At 35.8% G+C, this 21,330-nt stretch overlaps 1 protein-coding gene across 1 annotated transcript in view; it reads left to right on the plus strand.

Annotated features, from left to right (window-relative positions):
* LOC112150792 (contactin-associated protein-like 4) overlaps window positions 1–21,330 on the plus strand; it is a gene marked incomplete in the record, with an annotated part of 92,739 nt that overhangs the window by 16,602 nt on the left and 54,807 nt on the right. The window contains 4 exon segments of the mRNA XM_024279274.2: window positions 11,066–11,259; window positions 15,521–15,668; window positions 16,960–17,163; window positions 20,624–20,799. Of these exon segments, the coding sequence (XP_024135042.1) occupies window positions 11,066–11,259; window positions 15,521–15,668; window positions 16,960–17,163; window positions 20,624–20,799 (722 nt within the window).

Genomic DNA, 21,330 nt, shown 5'->3' on the forward strand with positions numbered 1-21,330 from the left:
TCCATCAGTAGCTAGGTAGGTCAAGTCCTATCTGTGACCCCAATAGTACTAACACCAGAAGAAAATTGGCCAATCTAAACATTGTCTTATTTGAAAGTGTTTTTAGCTCTCTGATATTCATCAGACAAAAGTATAAAGTCACCAGCTTAGTGGCCTGTGATGGTGTCCGTCCCTGATACTGAAAGGTCAAGAGTTCAAATCCTTGGCCAAGTCATACAAAGGACTGTAAAAATGGGACCTAATGCCTCCCTGCTTGAGCCGCCGCCCACCCCGGCCACTGCCGTGCATTTCAGTTGAAAAATATTCTTTTTTTTGGTCGAGAAAGACTAATATAACTGGGAACCATCACAGATAATTCTGACACATTTTAAGCTAATCCTGAAAAAAGTGGCTAGAACCCTGAAATGTTGTGGAATTTACGCTGCCGGCTAATGATTTTTAGCCACCATCTTGTCTGCCAACAGGTCCCCTTGCCATGCTTGAATCTCCCACACTTATGTGTGTGACAGATAACGAGAAATTAACTTTAAAAAAATTAGAAAATTAAAAGTTTTTGATCTCTGTCAGTTACATTTTTCAGGGATCTCAAAGGAAACCGGGTTTGATAAAGTGAATGGAAACTTTTTTTAATTGACTTTTGTTTTTCCGCCTGTCTCATCTGACTATGTGCCAATCTGTATTTAAAACTGAGTCACATTTGGACTGACAAAAAAGCACTGAGGTAACCTCATTCTATGTTGTCACCAAATGTTAATGGCACCATTTAACATTTATAAGCAAATGTTAATGGCTGTGTTTAACATGGGAACAATTCTGCATTTCAATGAGACATATTGATAATTGTACCTTAAACTCCTTAAATTACACTGGAATAAGCTTGGACAGCGCATGAATCTCAGCCATCATGCCCTGGAAGTGTAGGCATGACATTAACAGCGAACTCTGGGTTTAATCTACCAATGTGGAAGAAGCCGTAAAATCTTGTATTGATCTTTGTAGGATGTTTATGTGCCACCTCTGCCCCCCCTGAAGTCCAATTTAATGCTACTCTTCATCTGCTGAAATTGCACAGCTCCTCTACTCAGATCCTTTTAATCTTAGGCGGGCAGTTTTTTCATAAATCTAATTACACGGGTAAATATTGCCTGATGTCTTGACAAAAAGCAGCTAAAAGCCTCTCATCTTTGCGTCGCTCAATGCTGCTTATCGAGCCCTCACCTAATATACTGGAAATATCTGGAGTTCCTAGTTTATGACAGTTCATTGAAAAAGGTGACATCTTTATGCCATGGCTGTTCTCCAATTTACTGCTGATATGAAGCAATCTTTTTTTTTTCATGCTTTAACTGCTCAGTTAGTCTAAAGCAATATACGATAACAAGAGGAAATGTTCAAAGATGAATTTGTAAAATGATTTGGTTTGACAGCAAACATACCCAGACGAAGATTCCCATTTCATTTTAGAAAGAGATCAGCTGTTCCCAGTTTCATCTGAGGACTCAAATTGTGCGCGGTCCACAGAGCCTCATCTGTGATACTCATGGGAAACAGTGTTAGGGACAAATCAAAGCAAAGTAACATGTACAGCACTTCATCAAAACAACTTTAAAGAACAGTTAATATACGGACACACATGGGTTCAAGAACCACTAAACGCAGGTTCTTGAATGGTTGGTGTTCATATTGAAAAAGCAGGGAGGGGCTTCTTTTTTCCTTTGCTACTTGGAGCAAAAATCTTCCTCCAGGCTTTTTCTTTCAAAACTCTATTACGATTTATCTGTCTTATAATTTCGTCCAAACACACACAGTTGGTACCTCCATGAACTGTAGGTGACAGTATCCATATGTATCTGGTTCAACTTTGTTGCTCTGCGTTGTGTGCTCCAGTGCATAAAGATCTAGCTTGGACGTTGAGTCATTAGCTTTTAATCTGGTCAACAGAAAACCAGCGTTGCACTGCTGTCCCGAATTTTCATCTGTATATTCCCCTAACGATTGAAAAATGCACAAAAAAAGAAAAGTTGACATAAACATCAATGAAAAATGGCGCGAAAATGGCGCATTAGCTCATTTGGAGCGGCTACAAAATGAATAAATGACGCAACACAAACTAAGGAAAATTAATACAGCATAATTCTTAATTTTGTTAGATCTAATTGCAACGAACAAAATAAACTGTTTAAGCAATAATATAATTAGAAAGGACAGCCACCGGAAGAGCAGTCTTGCCTCAGCCACGCCCACAGCAGTCAGGGTGTATGCTAGTGGCTGCTAATGAGTGTGGTGAGTTCAAGTACCCTCAGACAGACGAACGGCCAGTTCACAAAAACTATTATTTTCACTGAATTTGATGGAATTAAATAATCTGGAAAAAAAACAAAACATCTTACACATAAATCACTACCAATACAAGTCCCTGATTAGACCAAGTTTGACCTGGTTTAGCTTTCCACACGTGTTTTCTTTGGAAGTGGTCACTTGAACGTGGATTGCCAATGGACGTGTGAACGTAGCTTCAGAGAAGGTTCCTGGAAATATTCCATATGAGAACATCTTTGTTCAAGCCAATTCTTTCAGTGACCCCACATGCCCTCTGAGAGGAGGCATTGCCACTGGAGAAAGAGAGTTTTCATTGTGTATAAATGGTTCATTACAAATAAAGGGTAGAACATAAGTGTGTGTGTTGATGATGGAGCTAGGGGAACATGGGTTAAAGAGAAGGAAGATTGACAATTTAGGTCAGCTTGGTGTTATCTGAGTGCTTTACACCACGTGTTACAGGTTAACATTTTCCACTTGCTTCAGAAGAGGATAGAATAGTTGCAGTGAAAAAACATAGAAAGTCTGTTCAATTGAACGATTTTGCTCTTTTGATCTAAACATTTAAAGGTTAATTTTGTATATTTAACCTATCATTAATTACTGCCAACTATAGTTTGTATTTTTGGTAAAATCAAAGCACCAGAAGCATAGTTGGAGGGCCAAGCCACTGCTTTAGTCAGTTTAGTCATAAAATCAGCCACATGAAAAAGATGAGCCTATATTTAGATTTTTGATCTTTAGATGTATAGATCAAATACAAAACCTGAGGCACGCGTGCCTCAGAAAAACTTAAATAATAATAAAAAAATACTACCTAATAAAGCAGATTAAAATGAGTATAGCCCAAGGGTTTACAATCGAATGCTCTGAAGCCACATGCAGCACTTTTATCCCTCCATTGTGGCTTTGAAGAAAATTGCTTATAATTTCAATAAATCAGGGGCATGTAGTTTGTGTTAACTCATTCCTTTTCTGTGGTTTTTAAATTGAATTAAAATGTTTAAACTGTTTTAATCTAATAATAAGAAACATTCTGTCGTGTTTTTCTTTTAACTGGTGTTGACAGCGGGCCAAATTAAGAGGCACATTGTTATCTAAAACTTTTCCAAAACGCACATATTTCAAATAACTGAGCAAAACGATGGCCATAGATTTAACCTGCTGTCAGAACTGCTAATTGTTAAAATAAGTTTAAAACAAATTCAACCTCCTGCTGAAACATTGTCTGTCTAGCTACTCTTCAAAGCTAAAGTCCCTACATTTAATTTCATTTTTTTTAATATTTCATCCTAAACCAATGTTGTGAATTTTATATAAACTGATAAGAAGAGAAAAATAATGACAGTACAAGAATGTTTGTTTTCATTTAAGAATCGGGTAAATAAGTTACCAAGAATAAATTCATTTGACACAAGATTTATTTATATTTTTTTTCTAGAAGTAAATTATATGCACTGTTGTCAAATACTAAATAGAATTTTAATGCTAAAGATAATTTAAATGCTGAATAGAATTAAAAATCCACTACATTAATGGGAATACCGGTTTTATTCATGGACATCACAGGCGGCTGCCCGGGGCGGCAATTCAAAGGGGGTGCTGGCTCAGTGCTTGGAGGAAAAAAATAAATAAATAAATGTGCCAGTATTGTTTTCTATTATCTGTTATATACCAGTGTCTGGAATAGCCGGAAACCAGCGAATTGGGTCTCGTCCAGGGAGTTATTCAGTGTAGAACTGCCACTGATAGTTGTCACCTTAAAAAAAGAAACTAATAAATTATTTTGGTTTGAAGTTACTCCAAGCTTTCAAGGTAGCAGAAATCATGTTACCCCTTTTCTATGAGCTTAAGAATAACAGTTTAGGCATTTGACACTTTTTTTTCAAATATCAGCATGTAAGATTTCCAAATCTTAAACTAATTTATATTTTCTTTTGATTTCTGTTTTATTGTAAACTTCAGTGAAAGTCAGTCAATTTAAAATTCTATTTGATTTGATTTTTTTGTATTGCAACTTATGCCCACCTAAATGATTATTTGAATGACTCCTTACATATTTTTGGGGGAAGCGGAAATTACATTACCTTTAATAATAAAGTCCCACAAAAATTGCCAACATTGTTTTTATGTCTGGATGTACAGTAAAAAAGCTGCTCATCTTTTTCTAAGCTGAAATACCTTAAACTGGTATAGCACCAATAAAACCATAAAAAACTAATTTCTTTCAATTCACTCATTTGGTTTTAAGTCCTCTTGCAGGATCTATTTTTAACTTCTCAAATGTTTACTGAAACGAACTATTTACCATACAATAAGTCTGTACCGTCAACAATTTTACAATGTACAAATGTTTATTTTCTCTTTCCATCACCTTTGACTTCAATTGGTATTTCTCTTTTTGGGTCCATTTGATAGATATTGAATATCTAACTAAAATGAAATGACTGCTGTAGCTTTCATCATTTAAAAGAACCTCAAATTTGACTAATTTCTCACAGCGTTTACCAATTAGACGTAGTTAAAATGCTAGCAGAAAGCCAGATGCTCAGCTAAAAATTTGCTCCATATTTAGATAACCCTGGTGACTTGTGGCTGCCTGCTTGCTGTGAAACCTCTCAAAAGTCTTATTCTGATTACTAATTATGTTAGGGTTTTATCAGCAGCAATACAAGGATTCTTTTCAAACCCTCAATGATTTGATTAGCCTTGAGTTTTTGTTCCATCTCCATTCCCTTTTTCATAAAAAGTCACATCACCTCAAGACATCAGATTTTTTTTATTTATTTATTAAATTTTTTGGCTTGTGTCCTTGCTCTGAGCCTGAAAGGAGCATCCAAAATAACTTCCTGGTATTTTTCTTAATGTTGGCCCAAATAAATCGGGTTTGATTGACAGCAATGACATATTTACTAGTGCCGAAGTGCACTAGTTTTGGGAAAGTTGGAAAACTTAAAGTGATGGAAAAATTGACGTGCTAAACTATCCCTTAATGACTAAAAGTTGGTTTTGGATGAATGCATTCTCATTTCTGCAGATATTACTTAGGTCTTTTTAAAACAGATTCAGTTGAGGGAACCCTTATCAGTTTACATTAAATTTTAATTTAAGTGCTATGTGCACAAAGGTTCTTCTAAAAATACAGTATATATATTTTCTATTTTGACAGCATTTTTCTAAATAGAATGCTGTTTAAAGAAATTTTGAGATACAAAGAAAGTGGGTTTCAATTTATGCTCCTAGTTTCCATTTTCTCTTTCCTGTTGTGGGTTGTAGTTAGGCTGGAGTCTGTCACAAGTGTTATTTAGTAACAATAAGAACTACCTTGCCAATGTTGCGACTCTTTCACAGAGCCAGACCAGCAATAGGAAGTACCAGAATAGCAGATCCATTTTAAAACCCACCCATTCCCATTTCTATAGGGGATCAAAACGATATCAGTGCAGCCTCTCACAATCTTACTCCTATGCGAAGCAGAGGAAGGCCACTTTTTCAGACATACAACTGTTTCCTCCAATTCACAACGTTTATACATGATATACTCATTTTAATCTAAAAAAAAGAAAATGTTTTAATTGTCGGAGAAGTCCTCATGTTGGCCGGGCTGCATTATCTTAATTGCTTCTAAAGCAGCGCTCAACACAGAACTCTGGTTTATCTGTAACACAAGGATGGCATTCTGAAGGCTGCATGTTTTGATGTATTGGAGGGCCGTCAGTTTTTTCTTCTACGACACTCTGCTCTATTGTCTCTGGCTTTTAACGTATCGAATCTCTCTAAAAGCATCTCAAACTTTTTTTTTTTTTTTTTTTAAATACGTTTCTGGAGGTTCATAAATGATCCAAAAAATGATTTTTTGTAACTAAATTGTAAAAAACTGGATGTAAAATTCATGAGCAATCAATAATATAGAAGTGAGTCTGATCCCAAAAGACAATTGGCACAAATGTGTGCATTGTCCTCCAATTCTGTGTCTCCAAATACTTGTGAACTGTTGGCACTAATAAAGAAATCTTTATAATTACTGAAATTACTCATGATTACCATTACTATTATCATTGCTTTTCCAAAAGACAGAGTGGTAGGTTGTTAGAAATCCCTTCAAAATAAAGTCTCAAAAACTTCTTTATTTTAACTTATATTATTGGTTCTATTTTAAACAATGCTGCTTTATTTGCTCATCTTTTATCTCTAAAATTGAGGATTTCACACCATTTTCTCCAAACAATTTTTATTAATATCTTTATAAGCATATTCTTACCGGCCCATTAACCTGATAATATATAATAGAGTAATAAGTAGCTTACAAATTGCTTATTAAGTATTTATAAGCACATAATTAATTGGATTGACATCATGCCATAATTTAGATAATAGTGTAATAAGCGGCTTATTAATATCTTTATAAGTGCATATAAGCAAATTATAAGCATCTTACTAATGCTTATTAATATCTTATTAATACTTAACAAGCACACCTTAATATAAAGCGTTACCATATTTTTTTCTTGGGATGCTGTTTTGTACATAGATTGGCATTTCAATATGGGTGATAAAGGTATAAGCATCAGATCAGACACACAACTACTGCTTTAGCAGAAAAATTAATTTTAAGCCATTTATAAAACTCTTTATTTGTTAATAAATATAGGAAAAATACTTTCTTGTTATTTACCCCAATTTAGGTGACTGACATAAATCATAAATTCTTCAATTTCTTTGTCTTTAAGACATATAAATTTCTTCAATACTAATTTCAGCTGAGTATACGTAGAAATAATCTATAATAAAACCAACTGCATTTTAATCACAAACTTTGTTGTAAGCGTGGAATAAATCATGTTAAAGCTTTTCATTCTGTCAGTTGTTCGTGTGATCAGCTTAAATGAGAAATGAACCTTCATTCAGATCAGTGGACGGAACATCACTTGGAATATTAACATGGTCTCCAAGTGGCATATTTTTGTCAGACTTTTGTTCCCTCCTTGATTGGTGTCTTCTTCAAGTGGACGGAGAACAAAATGTTTCATTAAAATGTGTCATTCAAACTTTTATGCTGGAAAAATTATCTTTAAATCCGCTTTTAAAACTTTAGAGCACCCATATGAGAGCAACCATGTAATTACTGCCAACATTCCCATCATCCTTATTAGATAAGTAGTTGTAGTGATATGGCAATTTAAATGTCCATCAGAGTAAAGCTACTTCTGACCCATTTTTAAACGCAATAATTTTACTTATTGGTTAAAGTATTTCTTGTTTGTCAAATGTGACGCAAAACATTTTTTAGACAGTTTTCAACCCATCGACTGTATAAGAGAACTGGACCAAGTTAGTGTGACATCATCTGTTGAAAATTACGTGCTTTCAGTTCCAATAAAATGAAGTAAATATGACATTTTTTTAAATTGATTCAGACGCTGAAATGTTTGAACAAGACAATATCAGTAAGCAGTGATTGGTTGGTCTGAGTCAGCATTTCAATGGGAACCACCAATCAGAAGGGAGCTTGTTGGAAGGCCACACCCCTTCCACTGAAAGTGGGTTCCATTAAATCTGATAAAGGTTTTGAACGTTTGACGTGAGACCACCTACTTTTATTTAGGCATCTGATTGGTCAGTTTGTAGCTTGAATAACTACAGAAAAAGATATCGTGGACAAAATCAAGTCTAGCAAGAACATGTAAAAGAAAGTAGTAGAGCAAGAGTCGTTATTCCGACAAATGTGACTGGATATTAGCTGTTCTTTTGTAATAAAAGTCAATGGGATTTTTGTTAGAACACGAGGGGGGTGGGGTCACTTGGTCCAGTTCTCATATACAGTCAATGGTTCAACTGGTGTAACTAGGGGGTACCATTTCTTTTTTCCAGATGATATACTTCTATCATCTTAACTCATCTAGTCTTAAATTTAGGCTTGTTCTGATTTTACACAATGTCTTGCCATTTCATTGCCTCTGTGTCATTCGCCACGTCATCTTATGTCATGTCATCTCAAGTCAGATGAACAATCTCAGCCTGCCAACATGATCTTCATATATTGGGATGCCATGTCCTCATCCATAAACGTTCCAATGTTCTTTAATGCCATCAACCTTACGACCCTCCGTTCTCTGCTTCTCCTCTGCAGTCCTGTAGATGTCAATTGATCTGCTTAGCTCTGTTATACTCTCTCTGTCTTTCCTTTGTCAGTGTAATTCTCTTCTTGTCCCTTCAATCTTGCTATAATGAGTAAAGGTCACCATGCCTGCTCTCTTCAGTTGTACTGTCAGTGTCCATGTCTCTTACTGAGGCACTTATTAGTTCTGGCCTTTAGCTGCTGCTGCTGTAGCGAATATGAGGAGCATGCAGCCAAATGAGAGAGAAGGACCTCAACCACAACTAGTTTAGTCCAAAGTCATTTTGTCCATATGTTTGTGTGTTATTGTTTTATAAATACAGTCATTTAATGGTATAACACAGCACTTTGCCAACCAAATGAATAAAACATTATCATGGTTGGGGTGAACATATGTGCCGGAATAAAGTTGTGCATTTTCACATTAGTGGAGACCACTGATATGTGTTAAGTCAGCAGTAAATATTTACCGCTGTCTGCATTAACCTTCACAAGCTGTTCCTTATCAACCAGACAACAACAGTTTATCTCACATTCACGCTATGTTTGAAATTAAATGAAGGAATTTAGTCTGACCATGCTTTATACTCAAACAAATCCTAATAATACTTGGTCCGAAATGTCCTTGTTTTCACACACAGAACGTTACAGGTTTTTGTGTGTGTGTCCTTTATAGGGGGGAAATGCCTCCATATGGCACCATAGGTTGTCTTTCTCCTGACTCAGCGACTTTTTTTCATTAAACACACACCTGCATTCACACACATATATATATACCCTGCTCAGTATTCAGTGCAGTGTTATCTCACAGCAGTGTACTCATCTTTTTTTCTTCTTCATAATTGTGTTTTTCCACCCTCTCACACACACTTTTATAAACGGCATAGGAATGAATGGGTGAGTTTTTTAATAGCATTTCAAAAAAAAGGTTAACTACTGTTACACGATAGAACTGTGTGCGATTTCGACTCTATCCTGTTCTGAGTCCATTCCGCAACTCGACAATCGTCTGTGAAAACTCGTTCTCACAGATAAAAACCAACGGGAACAAATTGCATAATGTGACCCATAACACAGCTGAGACTGTTCAGCCCGGGGCTTGTAGTGCGTCTTCTATTTCCAGCTGGTCTGCTTGTGGAGGTTAATTTAAAACCGAGACCTTCCATTGTTCAAAGCCAGCTGCTTTGTTGCTTGCATGGATTTTTTTGCTGAAGCATCCGTTTTGAAAAACACGCACACTTGTTTCTGTTATTAAAAAGGCCAAGAAAACGAATTAAAGACTTAAATTGAGGACACTGTGTGAAAGTGTTTGTAAGTGTGCCAGTTTTATAATACTTTCCAAAAAAAGGTGGAACTAAAACATCTTCATCTGCTCAGGTTTATTACCTTTACTTGAAGGCTCCATGCTTTTCTGCATTTTGTTTTTCATTTCTCCTCATTTCCCGCATGTAGAAGAATAGTTTCAGTCACACTACCCGGACATGGAGCATTGTGTTTTCAGCAAACTTTAATGAACATTTGCCTCCATTACAAGGGAAGAATAGCTGAATAAAATGTCACTGAAATGATGTATAATCCATTGATTCTTTTTAAAATGAAAGGAAATAAATGTCAAGCATAGTCAATAAATTATATGAGAATACTGGTGTTTTTTTCTTTTTTTTTTTTTTAATTCTCTGAATGGTATTGAATAAAAACAGGCAGAAAGCCTCTGCAGTTATGCATTTGTAGGCACTACTTTTGTAGGTAACATAATCCAAAAGAATGGAAGAATGAAAAATTAAACACATTAAAAAATGTTCACGGTTGAGAACATTAATGGGACATTTAAGTTTTCATTAAAACGTAACAAGCATGCAAAGCATGGATTTTCATTATGCATTTCCTTTGAATAGTAATTAGGTTTTGTTATGGTGTGTAATTTCCCTTTCCTTGTATTTAAAAAAGTCTTTTCATTTTATTGATTTATTGTACAATCTGTTTCTTTCTTTATTTTTTGTTTGGGAACTGCAATGTAAGAGGGTTCTGATTTCATGACAACATGAACACACTGCAAACTAATCACAAAGCGTATGTCCCCGTCGTCCTCTCCAGCTGCTGCAGCAGCTGCTGTCACGACTAAAACGCAGCCTGTCGTTCCTCGGAGACCCGGTCCTGGTCTGCAAATCGTTATGTGAAAGACAAATGTTCCAGCTCAGTGATCTCCATTATTTCTGTGTAGAAATGTGAAAGAAAAACACGATTTTTAAATGCACGTTTCCATCACTTGTAGAAGGTTACTTTATAAAGATGGGAATCGTATAGAGCTGCTTAAGCCGTGGTCTTTAACATGTTCATCACAAACTGCTGGTTCCAAGCTGTAATTACCAATTAAAACATTTTATTCTGAGTGGATAAAAAAGTAATTTATTCCATAATATGGGAATGGATTAGCTCTTTGCTTCCTCCTGAGTCATCATTGAACACATGCTTGCATAAGTGTAGATAGGATCCATCCTGTCAGAAGAGATTACATTACTTCGCTGCACTTTAATGTCTGATTGCTAACTTCACCCTTCTGAGTATGGCTGGTGCTCCCATTAGTGCTTGGACTGTAAATCCCCATTTTTATCTCTGTCTATCACACAGGAGCAGGAGGATGGTCTCCACAGTTCTCAGACAGACACCAGTGGTTGGAGGTGGATCTGGGGAGGAGGACGCAAATCACAGCTGTTGCCACGCAGGGTCGCTACGGCAGCTCTGATTGGGTGACGGCTTACCTGTTGTTGTTCAGTGACACAGGACACAACTGGATTCAGCACAGACAGGAAGACAGCTTAGGGGTAAATCTTCTTTCCGTCTTCCAAATTGTTCAGTCTCAGTTGAGCAATCTTCTGCAAAGTGAAACAAACAAGTCTGATCTCCCCTAATGCCATTTTGATTTGAAAACTAAAACACTCCCTGTTCAAAATGTGAAACTGCACTGGAAATAATATTTTACAAGGTGGCATATATTCCACATCCCTTTTAATTTGAAAACTGGGGAAAAGAATGTTGATTTAAATCAGAGCTCTATCTAACTCAGAAACCTGCATACATTTTGATTAAAAAAATGTTGCATAAAAAATTCGCAGAGATCTGATAGAGGTCATGAGAGTAAATATTCTCCGGGGGTGTTAGAGAAGTTCCAGGTGGAGGTGCATCAAGGATGAGCTCTGAGATGCTTTTGTGATGGATGGGATTTGAGCAGGAATCTGTAAAGTTTATGATCTTTGCACTTCTATATAGTCATTGTGAAGATGGAAGTGGACGTTTTCTCTGTAAAGGAAACTGATAGATTTTTTAGAAAATGTAACGAAATTTTGAATTAAAGATGATGGACTATCTGCTCCTGGTTTATATTAATACTGTATTTAACATACTCTAGTTTTATAAATTAATGATTTCAACCAGAGTTTCAATAAACTAACTATTGTCAAACTAATCATCATCTTTGCTCTCAGAACTAAAACTGATTTTAGCAAATAGAAAATGGGTATAATCCTTTACAGCCTTAATCACAATTATTATGATTTAAATAAATAAAGTGCATTTAAAATGGTTAGTTTAACTTTTTTAAAACTCCTCTGGAATTAAACAGTTTTTTTCTGCTTTTTACTTTTATTTAAAAAAACAGTTAAGGAAAATATATGAATACAAAATTGTTTTGCCTATTAGAATGACTGGCTTAGCTGTATTTGAGCAGCTTGAAAAAGCTAGTCTGCACTCTAGGTACCTTTCACTTTTTTTGTAATGATGGATGGAACAATGAAAGCAACCTCAGCACAGCTCTGTGAATGGCACAAAGCTCCGGTCAGACAGCTTAACCTCTCTAACATGAGGTTGGTGCTGTTGAAGGAAAGAGTGGCCGCTGTGGAAATGTCACTGCTTTAATTCATGTTGAAGCAAAGCTGTCCAATGACATGCTCAAAGCCAGAAGGTGAATAAATACTGGCCACTTTGGTCACTGTGGTCTTGAGAATTGTTTCAACTTTGTACCCAAATGTGCTCATTTTAAAAGAAACAAAAAATCGTCTCATGTTTGGATTTTAATTAATGGATGTTTGATCTCTTTGTGGTTTTTTTTTCTGTCTTGTTTTTTATGGAAAACTATTCATAAACGATATATATGCAGTAAAACTTTAAATGAAGATTAAAAAAAGACTAAACACTCAAAATCAATTCAGTTGCCTTAAGGATGCATCACATTTCAAGTTAACTTTCAAACCAACGAGGTTGTGGATTATAAAAAAAATGTTGTTTTTTTTTCCTTTTAAATTTAAACCAGCTCAGATTTTTACTTTATCCATCAGCCTCTTCTATAAAGACTAACAGAAGGCAAAAAAAAAAAAAATGAATTTTTGGAATCCACAACATTGTTGGTTTGAAAGTCAACTTGAAATGTGATGCATCCATATCAGCTTGGGTGTGTTTAGAGCTTTATACATTAGTCAGGGCAGCTTAGTGTCTTTGCAAAGATGGAGATTTTAGAGGAAAATGTTGCTTCACCCTTCACGAACGTCTGCAGTTTCTTCTATTAAGGTGTCGTAGCTTAAAGTCATACCTACAACCACATTTTTCAAGGTAAAAAAAATGTAGGTTAAAATTACATTGCAATGAAAAATTGAAACAAATGAGCTTTTTAGACAAAACAGGAATTTTATTTTAGCTATTCTGATATATGATACCTAAAAATCCAAGAATGTAAAAATACTTTTTAATATTTTTAACTATTTCGTTTTTGAAATCGTTCACAGAGAACTTGTAAGTGGCTCAAAAAAATAAAAAGGTTTCAAAAAGCTCAATAATATATTAACACCTGTCTCCAGACTTTATTCAGTTTTTGTGTTTAGAGAACATTACAAATAGATTTTTTTTTATTCTTTAATCTACAAAATATATTATTAAAATTGAGACACCAATACTATCCAGTATTGCAAAATTAAACATTAGATTTCAATGGAAAACATTTATAGGGATATCTGACAGCATGCTACAAAAGTAAGGAAGTTTACTAGCTTTTTGAAGTCACAACTTCATTTTAGCTCTTGGTTTACAGTGTAGTACAGTTAATTGATATTAAGTTATATTAATATACTTTTATTTCACCAGAACCCTATAGAAATCCCCCAAAATATCAAAGCTGGCGTTGAAAGGCATGTAAAAGCATGTTGGGAAATATTCTAAAATTAAAAACTTTCTTAACAAAAGCTAATCTCTCCGTATTTTAATTTATCATTTAAATTATTATAATTACATTTTCTTTGTTTAGTTGACACACATTAATTTTAAACTTTATTTTTACATAGATGCCTAAAGACTTAAACCAAAAACACCCCTTGGACTTTAGGGGTGGGCAAAACAGAGAGGCATCGATCAATTCCAAGTAATTACAGGGCTAGTATCGCCAATCTTGATACCGATGCTTGTTTTCTTCAAATGTTTGATTATAGAATAAATTAAGAAAAGCAATTTCTTTGTTAATCAAGTGTATAATAACACGCAGCACAAAGGCTTTCAGCAAGAGATAATTGAAAACAAAAAAAATCGAGGTGCGCTCCTAAAAATGACAACGTTGCCAGATTGGGCAGCTTTCTGCACAAATTGGGCGTTGTTTTTGCACAATCTGGCAACACTGCAAACATACACTGCACTAGCATGAACTCCATAAGTAAATTCAAGCCCTTTTCTGTATGTATTGAAGGAAATCTTCAACTATAGGAAGTAGCGATACTTCACCTTGGTATCAATACTATCGATACTTTGATCGATACGCCCCCCCCTACTAGACAGAGTAATGAATGGTGGTTGTTGGATAATCATAATGATTGTCTGAACGGATTGTCTTGGCAACCTGACAACAGGGTGGAAACAAGAGGATCTTGTTTTTCTTTAAATGAATCCTGAACTTTTACCATGATGTCAGAGGAAGGAGAAATATAAATCATATTCTTCTGATATCTGGTCTTTGTACTCAGATGTAAAGACTTTCTGCAGAAAATTGACAAAACCTAAACCATAGATCCCACGTAAGGAGTATGGCGCAACACCCCCAAAACTTTAAAAATGAAAATATTTGTTAATAAAACCTACTTTTTGTTGTTGTTTTTTTTTTAAGCTTGTGCCAATAGCAGAATAATGTGGTACAGTTTAGAGTAAAGGCTTTTTATTCTCAGGTACAACAGCAGCATAGTTTTGTATCCTTTCCTGTTCCTCCTCTTGTTCTTCAAGCAAGACTTGTCAGGAGTTACTCATATTTCCAAAGGTGCTTAGGCGAGTAAATGAGATGCAGTTCTTCCTGGCCTCCTCAATGACAAACAGGGCCATTTGTTGAGCTTAACGCTATGCTGCCCAGCCCCTCAAAGCGCAGAGATCATAATTATGCAGCTCTAGGAAAACCAATCTTCCTCGGATGAGCAGCGAAACATCTAGATCAGGCTTTGTAGTTCATTTGCCCCGAAGAACAGAATCCTGTGAGAACATGACCTGGAAGACAGAATCTTCCCAGACACACTCACAAAGCATCATCAGTTCACATTCAACTGATCCACACACAAAAGCGACATCTTCAAAAGAAAGAGACCAACAAAAACATATGTCAGCTTGTGTGTGAATGTTTGTTTTCTTCTAGGTAGTGCTGCTGGTGCTTTTGTGGGTTTTTGTCATCAACAAAATAGTGTCACTGGATTTGGAGCAGATTCACGGTAGAGACCAGGTTACTGATCAAAAGACAGAGATGGGGGGCAGAAACAACATGAACCAATGGGAATGATGACTTCTGTGACCATAAAGTTTGAAAAAACAAAAGTTAGAAGACATTTTGATTCTTTTTAATTGGAAAACATAGGATTTTAGTTTTGCATCTCGTCAATTAGAACATTTTTAGCCGATCCATTGAGTTTAAAACGGAACCTTAAAAATGTGGACATTTGAATGCAACTAGTCAGTCTTAAATGTTTTTATCTTTTTTCTGTTGGGATTGTACATTTCTTCTTTCAACAGTGAAAGTAAACAGTGTTTTGTTTTTTTTCTTTTTTTTTTTGCTCGTTTTGTTTTTCCTCTCAGGCTTTCCAAGGTAACAGTAATGCGGACTTTGTTGTCCAGTATAAGCTGGAGCAGCCGGTCATTGCTCGTTATCTTCGTTTGACACCACTGGATTGGAACCCAACTGGAAGAATTGGACTCAGAATGGAAATATATGGCTGTGAATACAGTAAGTCTGCTGTTTATCATTCGTCCATCCATCAGTTCTTGACCAGGTCATGGTAGCAGCAGTATGAACAATGATACCCAGAGTTTCCTCTCCCTGGCCACTTCCTCCAGCTCCTCTTGGGGAATCTGAGGAATTCTCAGGCCTGCGAGCCAACTTTCTAAAGCATACCTTCTTATTAACATACACCTTAGACATAAATGAAAATTGACTATATTATGCTTTTTTAAATAATTCTAATCCTAAATCAACCACCCTTTATAACAGCATGAATTGTATCTGGTTGAAAACAATAAAATTTAATTTAAATCACTTCTCTTTTCCTGCTTTAATCTGCATTGGGGGGTGCCCTACCCCCTGCTGATAGGGTCTCCTCAGTTCTTGGGGTATCATGCTGGGACTTCCTTTCATTTTATTGTACTGCTTAGAGGCATGACCCACTTTTCCCCCTTGATAAATACAAAGACTGCAGGGAGAAATTTGTTCATAAGTGAAACTTTTGGCCTGATCTGAATGACAAAATAAATCTCTCCTTACAAGATAATGTGAAAACAGCTGCCTGGTATGGATGTACAGCAATTGCTGCTTGCATCCATTCATCATTTAATTATATGATACGATACAATGCAATACAATATTTCTGTTTTGTAAAAAATACAGTCTGATTTTTTTTTCTTTTTTTTTTACAGCAGTTCCAATTTTACTCTTAAAAAATAACAAAACCTAGAATTTATTTAAAATAAGCACACTTATTTGTTAAACTTTACTTCCTTCACATATGAAGCTATCCTTACAATGTTTGCTACAGACGCTGATAGTTTTTTCAGCAGACTCCTGGCAAGATAAAACACTTCCTCCAGCAAGAAGTAGCTTCAGGTGAAATCCACCTACACGAAGGTGCTCTCTACGATGTAAAACACACATCTTGATAAATCCAAGAGGTGGTATTGTGCCTGATCATGGCAGCTGAGTGGAGACCCGATAGAGAAACTGCTAAGGGAATAAACCTTCCTCTGGGAGGGAGGAGAGAATTTCTTTCAAGTTATACCTTAAGGCCTTTCTTGTAAATATATAATATTACAGTGACCCATTTGGCTGAATTAAAAAAAAACTGAATATCACAGTTAATAATAACGAAACAATTTAAAAACAAAAAAAGGGTGGAAAAGATCCTTGATTTGATTTCAATCGGTTTGTTGTACTTCTCCTGTGTTTTTTGTGTTTCAAGAGAACTAAGTGAAATGTTGACTGAATTTCATGGAAGCACTTCCTGTTCTTTGATTCTGTTTTGTAGCTTCTGAAGTGGTAAGCTTTGATGGGAGCAGCAGCCTCATCTATAGACTGAATCTCAGCCCAAGTAGGATGTCAACGGAGGTCATCTCTCTGAACTTTAAAACCCTGAAGAATTCTGGGACTTTGCTCCATGCAAAAGGATCCAGAGAACACAGCCTGAATCTGGTGCTGGAGAAAGGAAAGCTGCTTCTCTATCACCAACAAGGTATGCCTGATGTATAAATGTTTTTTTTAATTTTTTATTTAAGTATGTAATCTGAGAGATTTGTCCAAAGACAAACTCTTGACCTGTTTTTTCATGTCTTGAATACCTGATACACACAGGTAGTATTTTATTACTCTCTGACTGGAGTTGCACTACTTGGATGTTTGCACAGAAGGCTGCATTTTACAGTTTTTTATTTAAAATATTTTGGGTTTTTCTTGACTCTAAATTTGACATTGGGTCAAACAAAAAGCTTGTGAAATGCTGTGCGTCTGGTGGAATCGAAAGTAATAATTTTGTTTACAGGCATGCCAGTATTTCATTTTTATCTGGAATAAGAGGTGCGTGTCTGATCCGCTTAAAAGGCTCTCAAGGTCATATTTGGAACTGCATATTCAGGACAAGACATCAAAAATTTGCAAATTTTATTCAGGCTGTTCTTGCATTCAAATGACCTTCTCACAATATAAAGTCAAAGAAACTCTAAAATAAACTCTCATGGGTAAGATGGACATGAATGATTGGCTGTCACGATATTTGGTTCCGTCTGGAGAATAACTAAAAGTGTTATCCAGAAAAATGTAATCTGTAAAACAATTTACATGGAAGATAGTAAGGCATAGTACCAGAGCAAAATGTGACATTAAATTATTTTGTTTGGTAAAATTGGTTGGGTCAGTGTGACAAACAGTGATAGTAAAAGCACACTCAATGGAAAAAAAAAATAAAAATAATAGATATATTCTTGAAATTTTTAGGGTTACTTTATTTAATTTAATGTCACTTAAACACAAATGATACATCTATCAATTTTCATGAAAAAAACTTTTAAGCAATCAGGTATTTTTAATTTGGAATAAACATTCTTCATGAGACGCATGCAGCATTTTTCATTTGCACCACATTTGTGCACACATTGCATATCGGAAATGTCAGGGTTCTTTATTAAAAGGAAGGTCAAGTTTTGAAAGGGCTGCATTTGATTTATTCCTCTAAAGACTTTTTTCCCTTCACCAAAAAAGTGAGTATTTATTAAATTAATTTGTCTTTTGACTATCATCTTTTGAGCGAGTTTTATCTGGAAAACAACAATCTGATACCTGTCACCTTTCACTTTGAAATCGAGGAAATAAAAATACATTTTTTTCCATGAAAGATTAAATTTAATCGTTAAAGATGTAGCAAAACATTCTTAAAGCAATAAACCTATAATAGCAATAATAAATCACCTGTGCCCCATTGCACCGCCCTTGTGATTGCAGTATCTTTTATTTTTTGCCTCTTCTTTGTCTTTTCTGTTTGCTGAAAACCCCTCCGTTGCCCCTCCTGACCCTTCCTTGAGTTCATGCTCTGCAGACAATGTAATTTAGATCAGTGGCTTGGATCATCCAGTCTGAGCCACAGCGTAGTGCTCCTCAGTCGGCCATCAGGAGAGAAGATGGAAAAGGAGAGCAGAAGCTATGAGGAGATCAAACTAACAGAGCAAAGAAAATAGTGGGGCACTTTAAAGGCATTATCTTCATAAGAGTATACGATTTTATCTGAGGTGCCCCCCCCCCCCTTTTTTTTATTTCTTCCATTAGATGGTGATTTTGTCTGCTGCTTTTTAACGTGATGCAAAATGAGGACTAGAAACTGTGGTAGAAAGAGGCAGGAATGAGCATCAGGAACTCGACCAGAGAGGTTACAGAAAAACCCACAGCAGTAAGACAGACAGGCGTGCAAACAAATAAATAGTAAGACAGTTAGACCCCCTCTGTCGGGCCGCGACTGTCGAAGCAGGCATAAATTGACTGGCTCATTAAGATTTATGCCTGCTTTCCAAAACCAGCTCATTTCCTTTATGCTTTACATTTATCAAAATGTCAGCCCACTGTAATGTCAGCTGCTGGTTCATCGTTTTGTTCAAATGTGACCTGTCACACGCTGAACGACACAACACTGAGGGCCGCTTCGTCCTGTTTCAGTGCCCCGGTATATGTATGTATGCTATTAAAATTAGTTGAGTAAATTAAGATGACATCAGAAAGGCCTGTTCAGAGAACTACACGCTAGTTCAAAGACATGTTTGCAGTGCCTGCTTGCCATTTGAGTCATATTGCGTAGATAATGCTTTTACTTTTGGAGACCACAAACACACCATTTCTGTAAAGTTACCATAATTTGTGTCTTTTAAATTCTATTGACTGGACCTTCGAAATAAAAAGGCAAATGTGGAATTTCTGAATTTGTGCCTCATTAATATGCTCTTACAATAAACTGTTGCTCCTACTGTATATTTTCCTTTTTTCCTTAGTCTGTTGTGCTTTACGGGAAAAAAATAAAATAAAACAGTTTAGCGATCAGCTATGGGAGCTTCAGACCAGCCTAAAGCTGCAAAAGCCACAGCAGCAGATTTCTGCATGCTCCGGCTGCAGACCAATACTGACACTGACAGTCTGACACTGTCCAAAAACAATAATAAATGATTGAAAAGTGGAAAGTTACAACAAATTGTGCCATATAATAGGTTAAATTCAGTTATTTTAAAATGTCAATTCGCACTTTTTTTAAAGCTTTTTGAATTTTATACTAAAGATAAACATTTACCAATTATTGTTTGCCAAAATCTGAAAATTGTAGAAAATGTATGTCCTAGTTAGGCAATTAGGCCATAAAATTCCTGTGAGGGATTGTGCTGACAGTAAGTGAACTTTTCAACATCTTCAATGATTGTTTTTATTTTAGTGGGAATGAAGTATTTTTTAAAATCAAAATTAATAACTGTATCATCTTAAAAAATAATAATTGTTTTTCTGCACTTCAAGAATTATCAAAACTACATTAGCTTTCATGAAACTCGGATGGGCTTTTAAGATAGATCAGAACTGGATTGAACTGATCTCTCCAGACTCCAAACTTCACTAATTGGTGGAGGCTTCACTCTTCCCATCACTGCTCCTCTTGAATCGATTCATGCGAGACTGTCTGAATAAAACAGCACTTGTAATTAATGACTCAGTGAGTCTCTGTTTGTTGTCCCTGGTTTCTGTCAGCAGTTCACCAGCATGTAAGGGGGCTCAGAGATGCACCCACATGTTTTTACTGGCTGGTGTTGAGTCTGCATTCATTTTGTCATGCTGGCACTTTTTGCAGCTTCATCATCTATCACCAGCTTGCCCCGGCACTCAGATATGTGCTCTCTAATGAGGCTGGATGGCATCAGCAATGCAGATGTCTGAAAACCAAAATAGAGATTTTATTCACTATTTAAGAGAAACTTTCTGCTTTGTTGCATCAAACACAAGCCTTATTTTAAACTTGCTGTCTATAAGAAAGAAAAGTAGAGACATTTGTTTTGCTTTAGGATTATTTTATAACTTTGAAAAGGCAAAAGAACAAGTTGTTTATCCAAAAAGAAAAAAAAAAAAAACTATTTGATATCATGACATCCTCCTCGTGTGTCCTGTTTGTGTTGCAGGCGTAAGCTCATTCTCTGGTGGACAGCTCCTTGTTTCTCTGGGTAGTCTCCTTGATGACCAGCACTGGCACCATGTCGAGCTGGAGAAGCTCAATGCTCACCTCAACATCACAGTGGATAAAAACACACAGCAGGTTCACCTACCAGCCGAGCTGAGCCACTGGTACATTCACACGGTGAGGGAAAAGAAGTTCTCCTTCCAAATACTTTCTCTGTTCAAACCGGATTTTTTAAGGGAAACATTTGAGCATAAATGGGTCCAGATTTCTACATAGCTCATTATTCACTCCTTGTAGCTTCTTTCCACTAATTTTGTTCAATTTATGAATACAACACCATCCAGACATCCAAATGTTGTAAGTGCATCTTAAATAGACGAGATCATTTCTCAATATAGTGACATTTATTTCATTTGACAGGTGGAAATTTGTAGAAATTAACAAGAACATACCATGGAGCTAATACAGGTTATCTTAAAGCTTGAACACTGCAGAAATGTAGCAGCTGAGCAGATTTTGTTTAATGCAAATTTAGGTTTAAATAACAAGTTTTAAAGGTCTTAGTTGATATATTTACCTTTAATGTAATGTTTATTGTGATTGATGTGGAATTCTTATTTTCAGTCTTGCAAGTTTTTTTAATGGCAGAATAATCTTAGTTTGAGAAATCATTAGAGACTAAAATATTTTTTCTAAAAATAAAAAAAA

Source organism: Oryzias melastigma, linkage group LG4 (assembly GCF_002922805.2).
Source record: "Oryzias melastigma strain HK-1 linkage group LG4, ASM292280v2, whole genome shotgun sequence".
Lineage (NCBI taxonomy): Eukaryota > Metazoa > Chordata > Actinopteri > Beloniformes > Adrianichthyidae > Oryzias > Oryzias melastigma.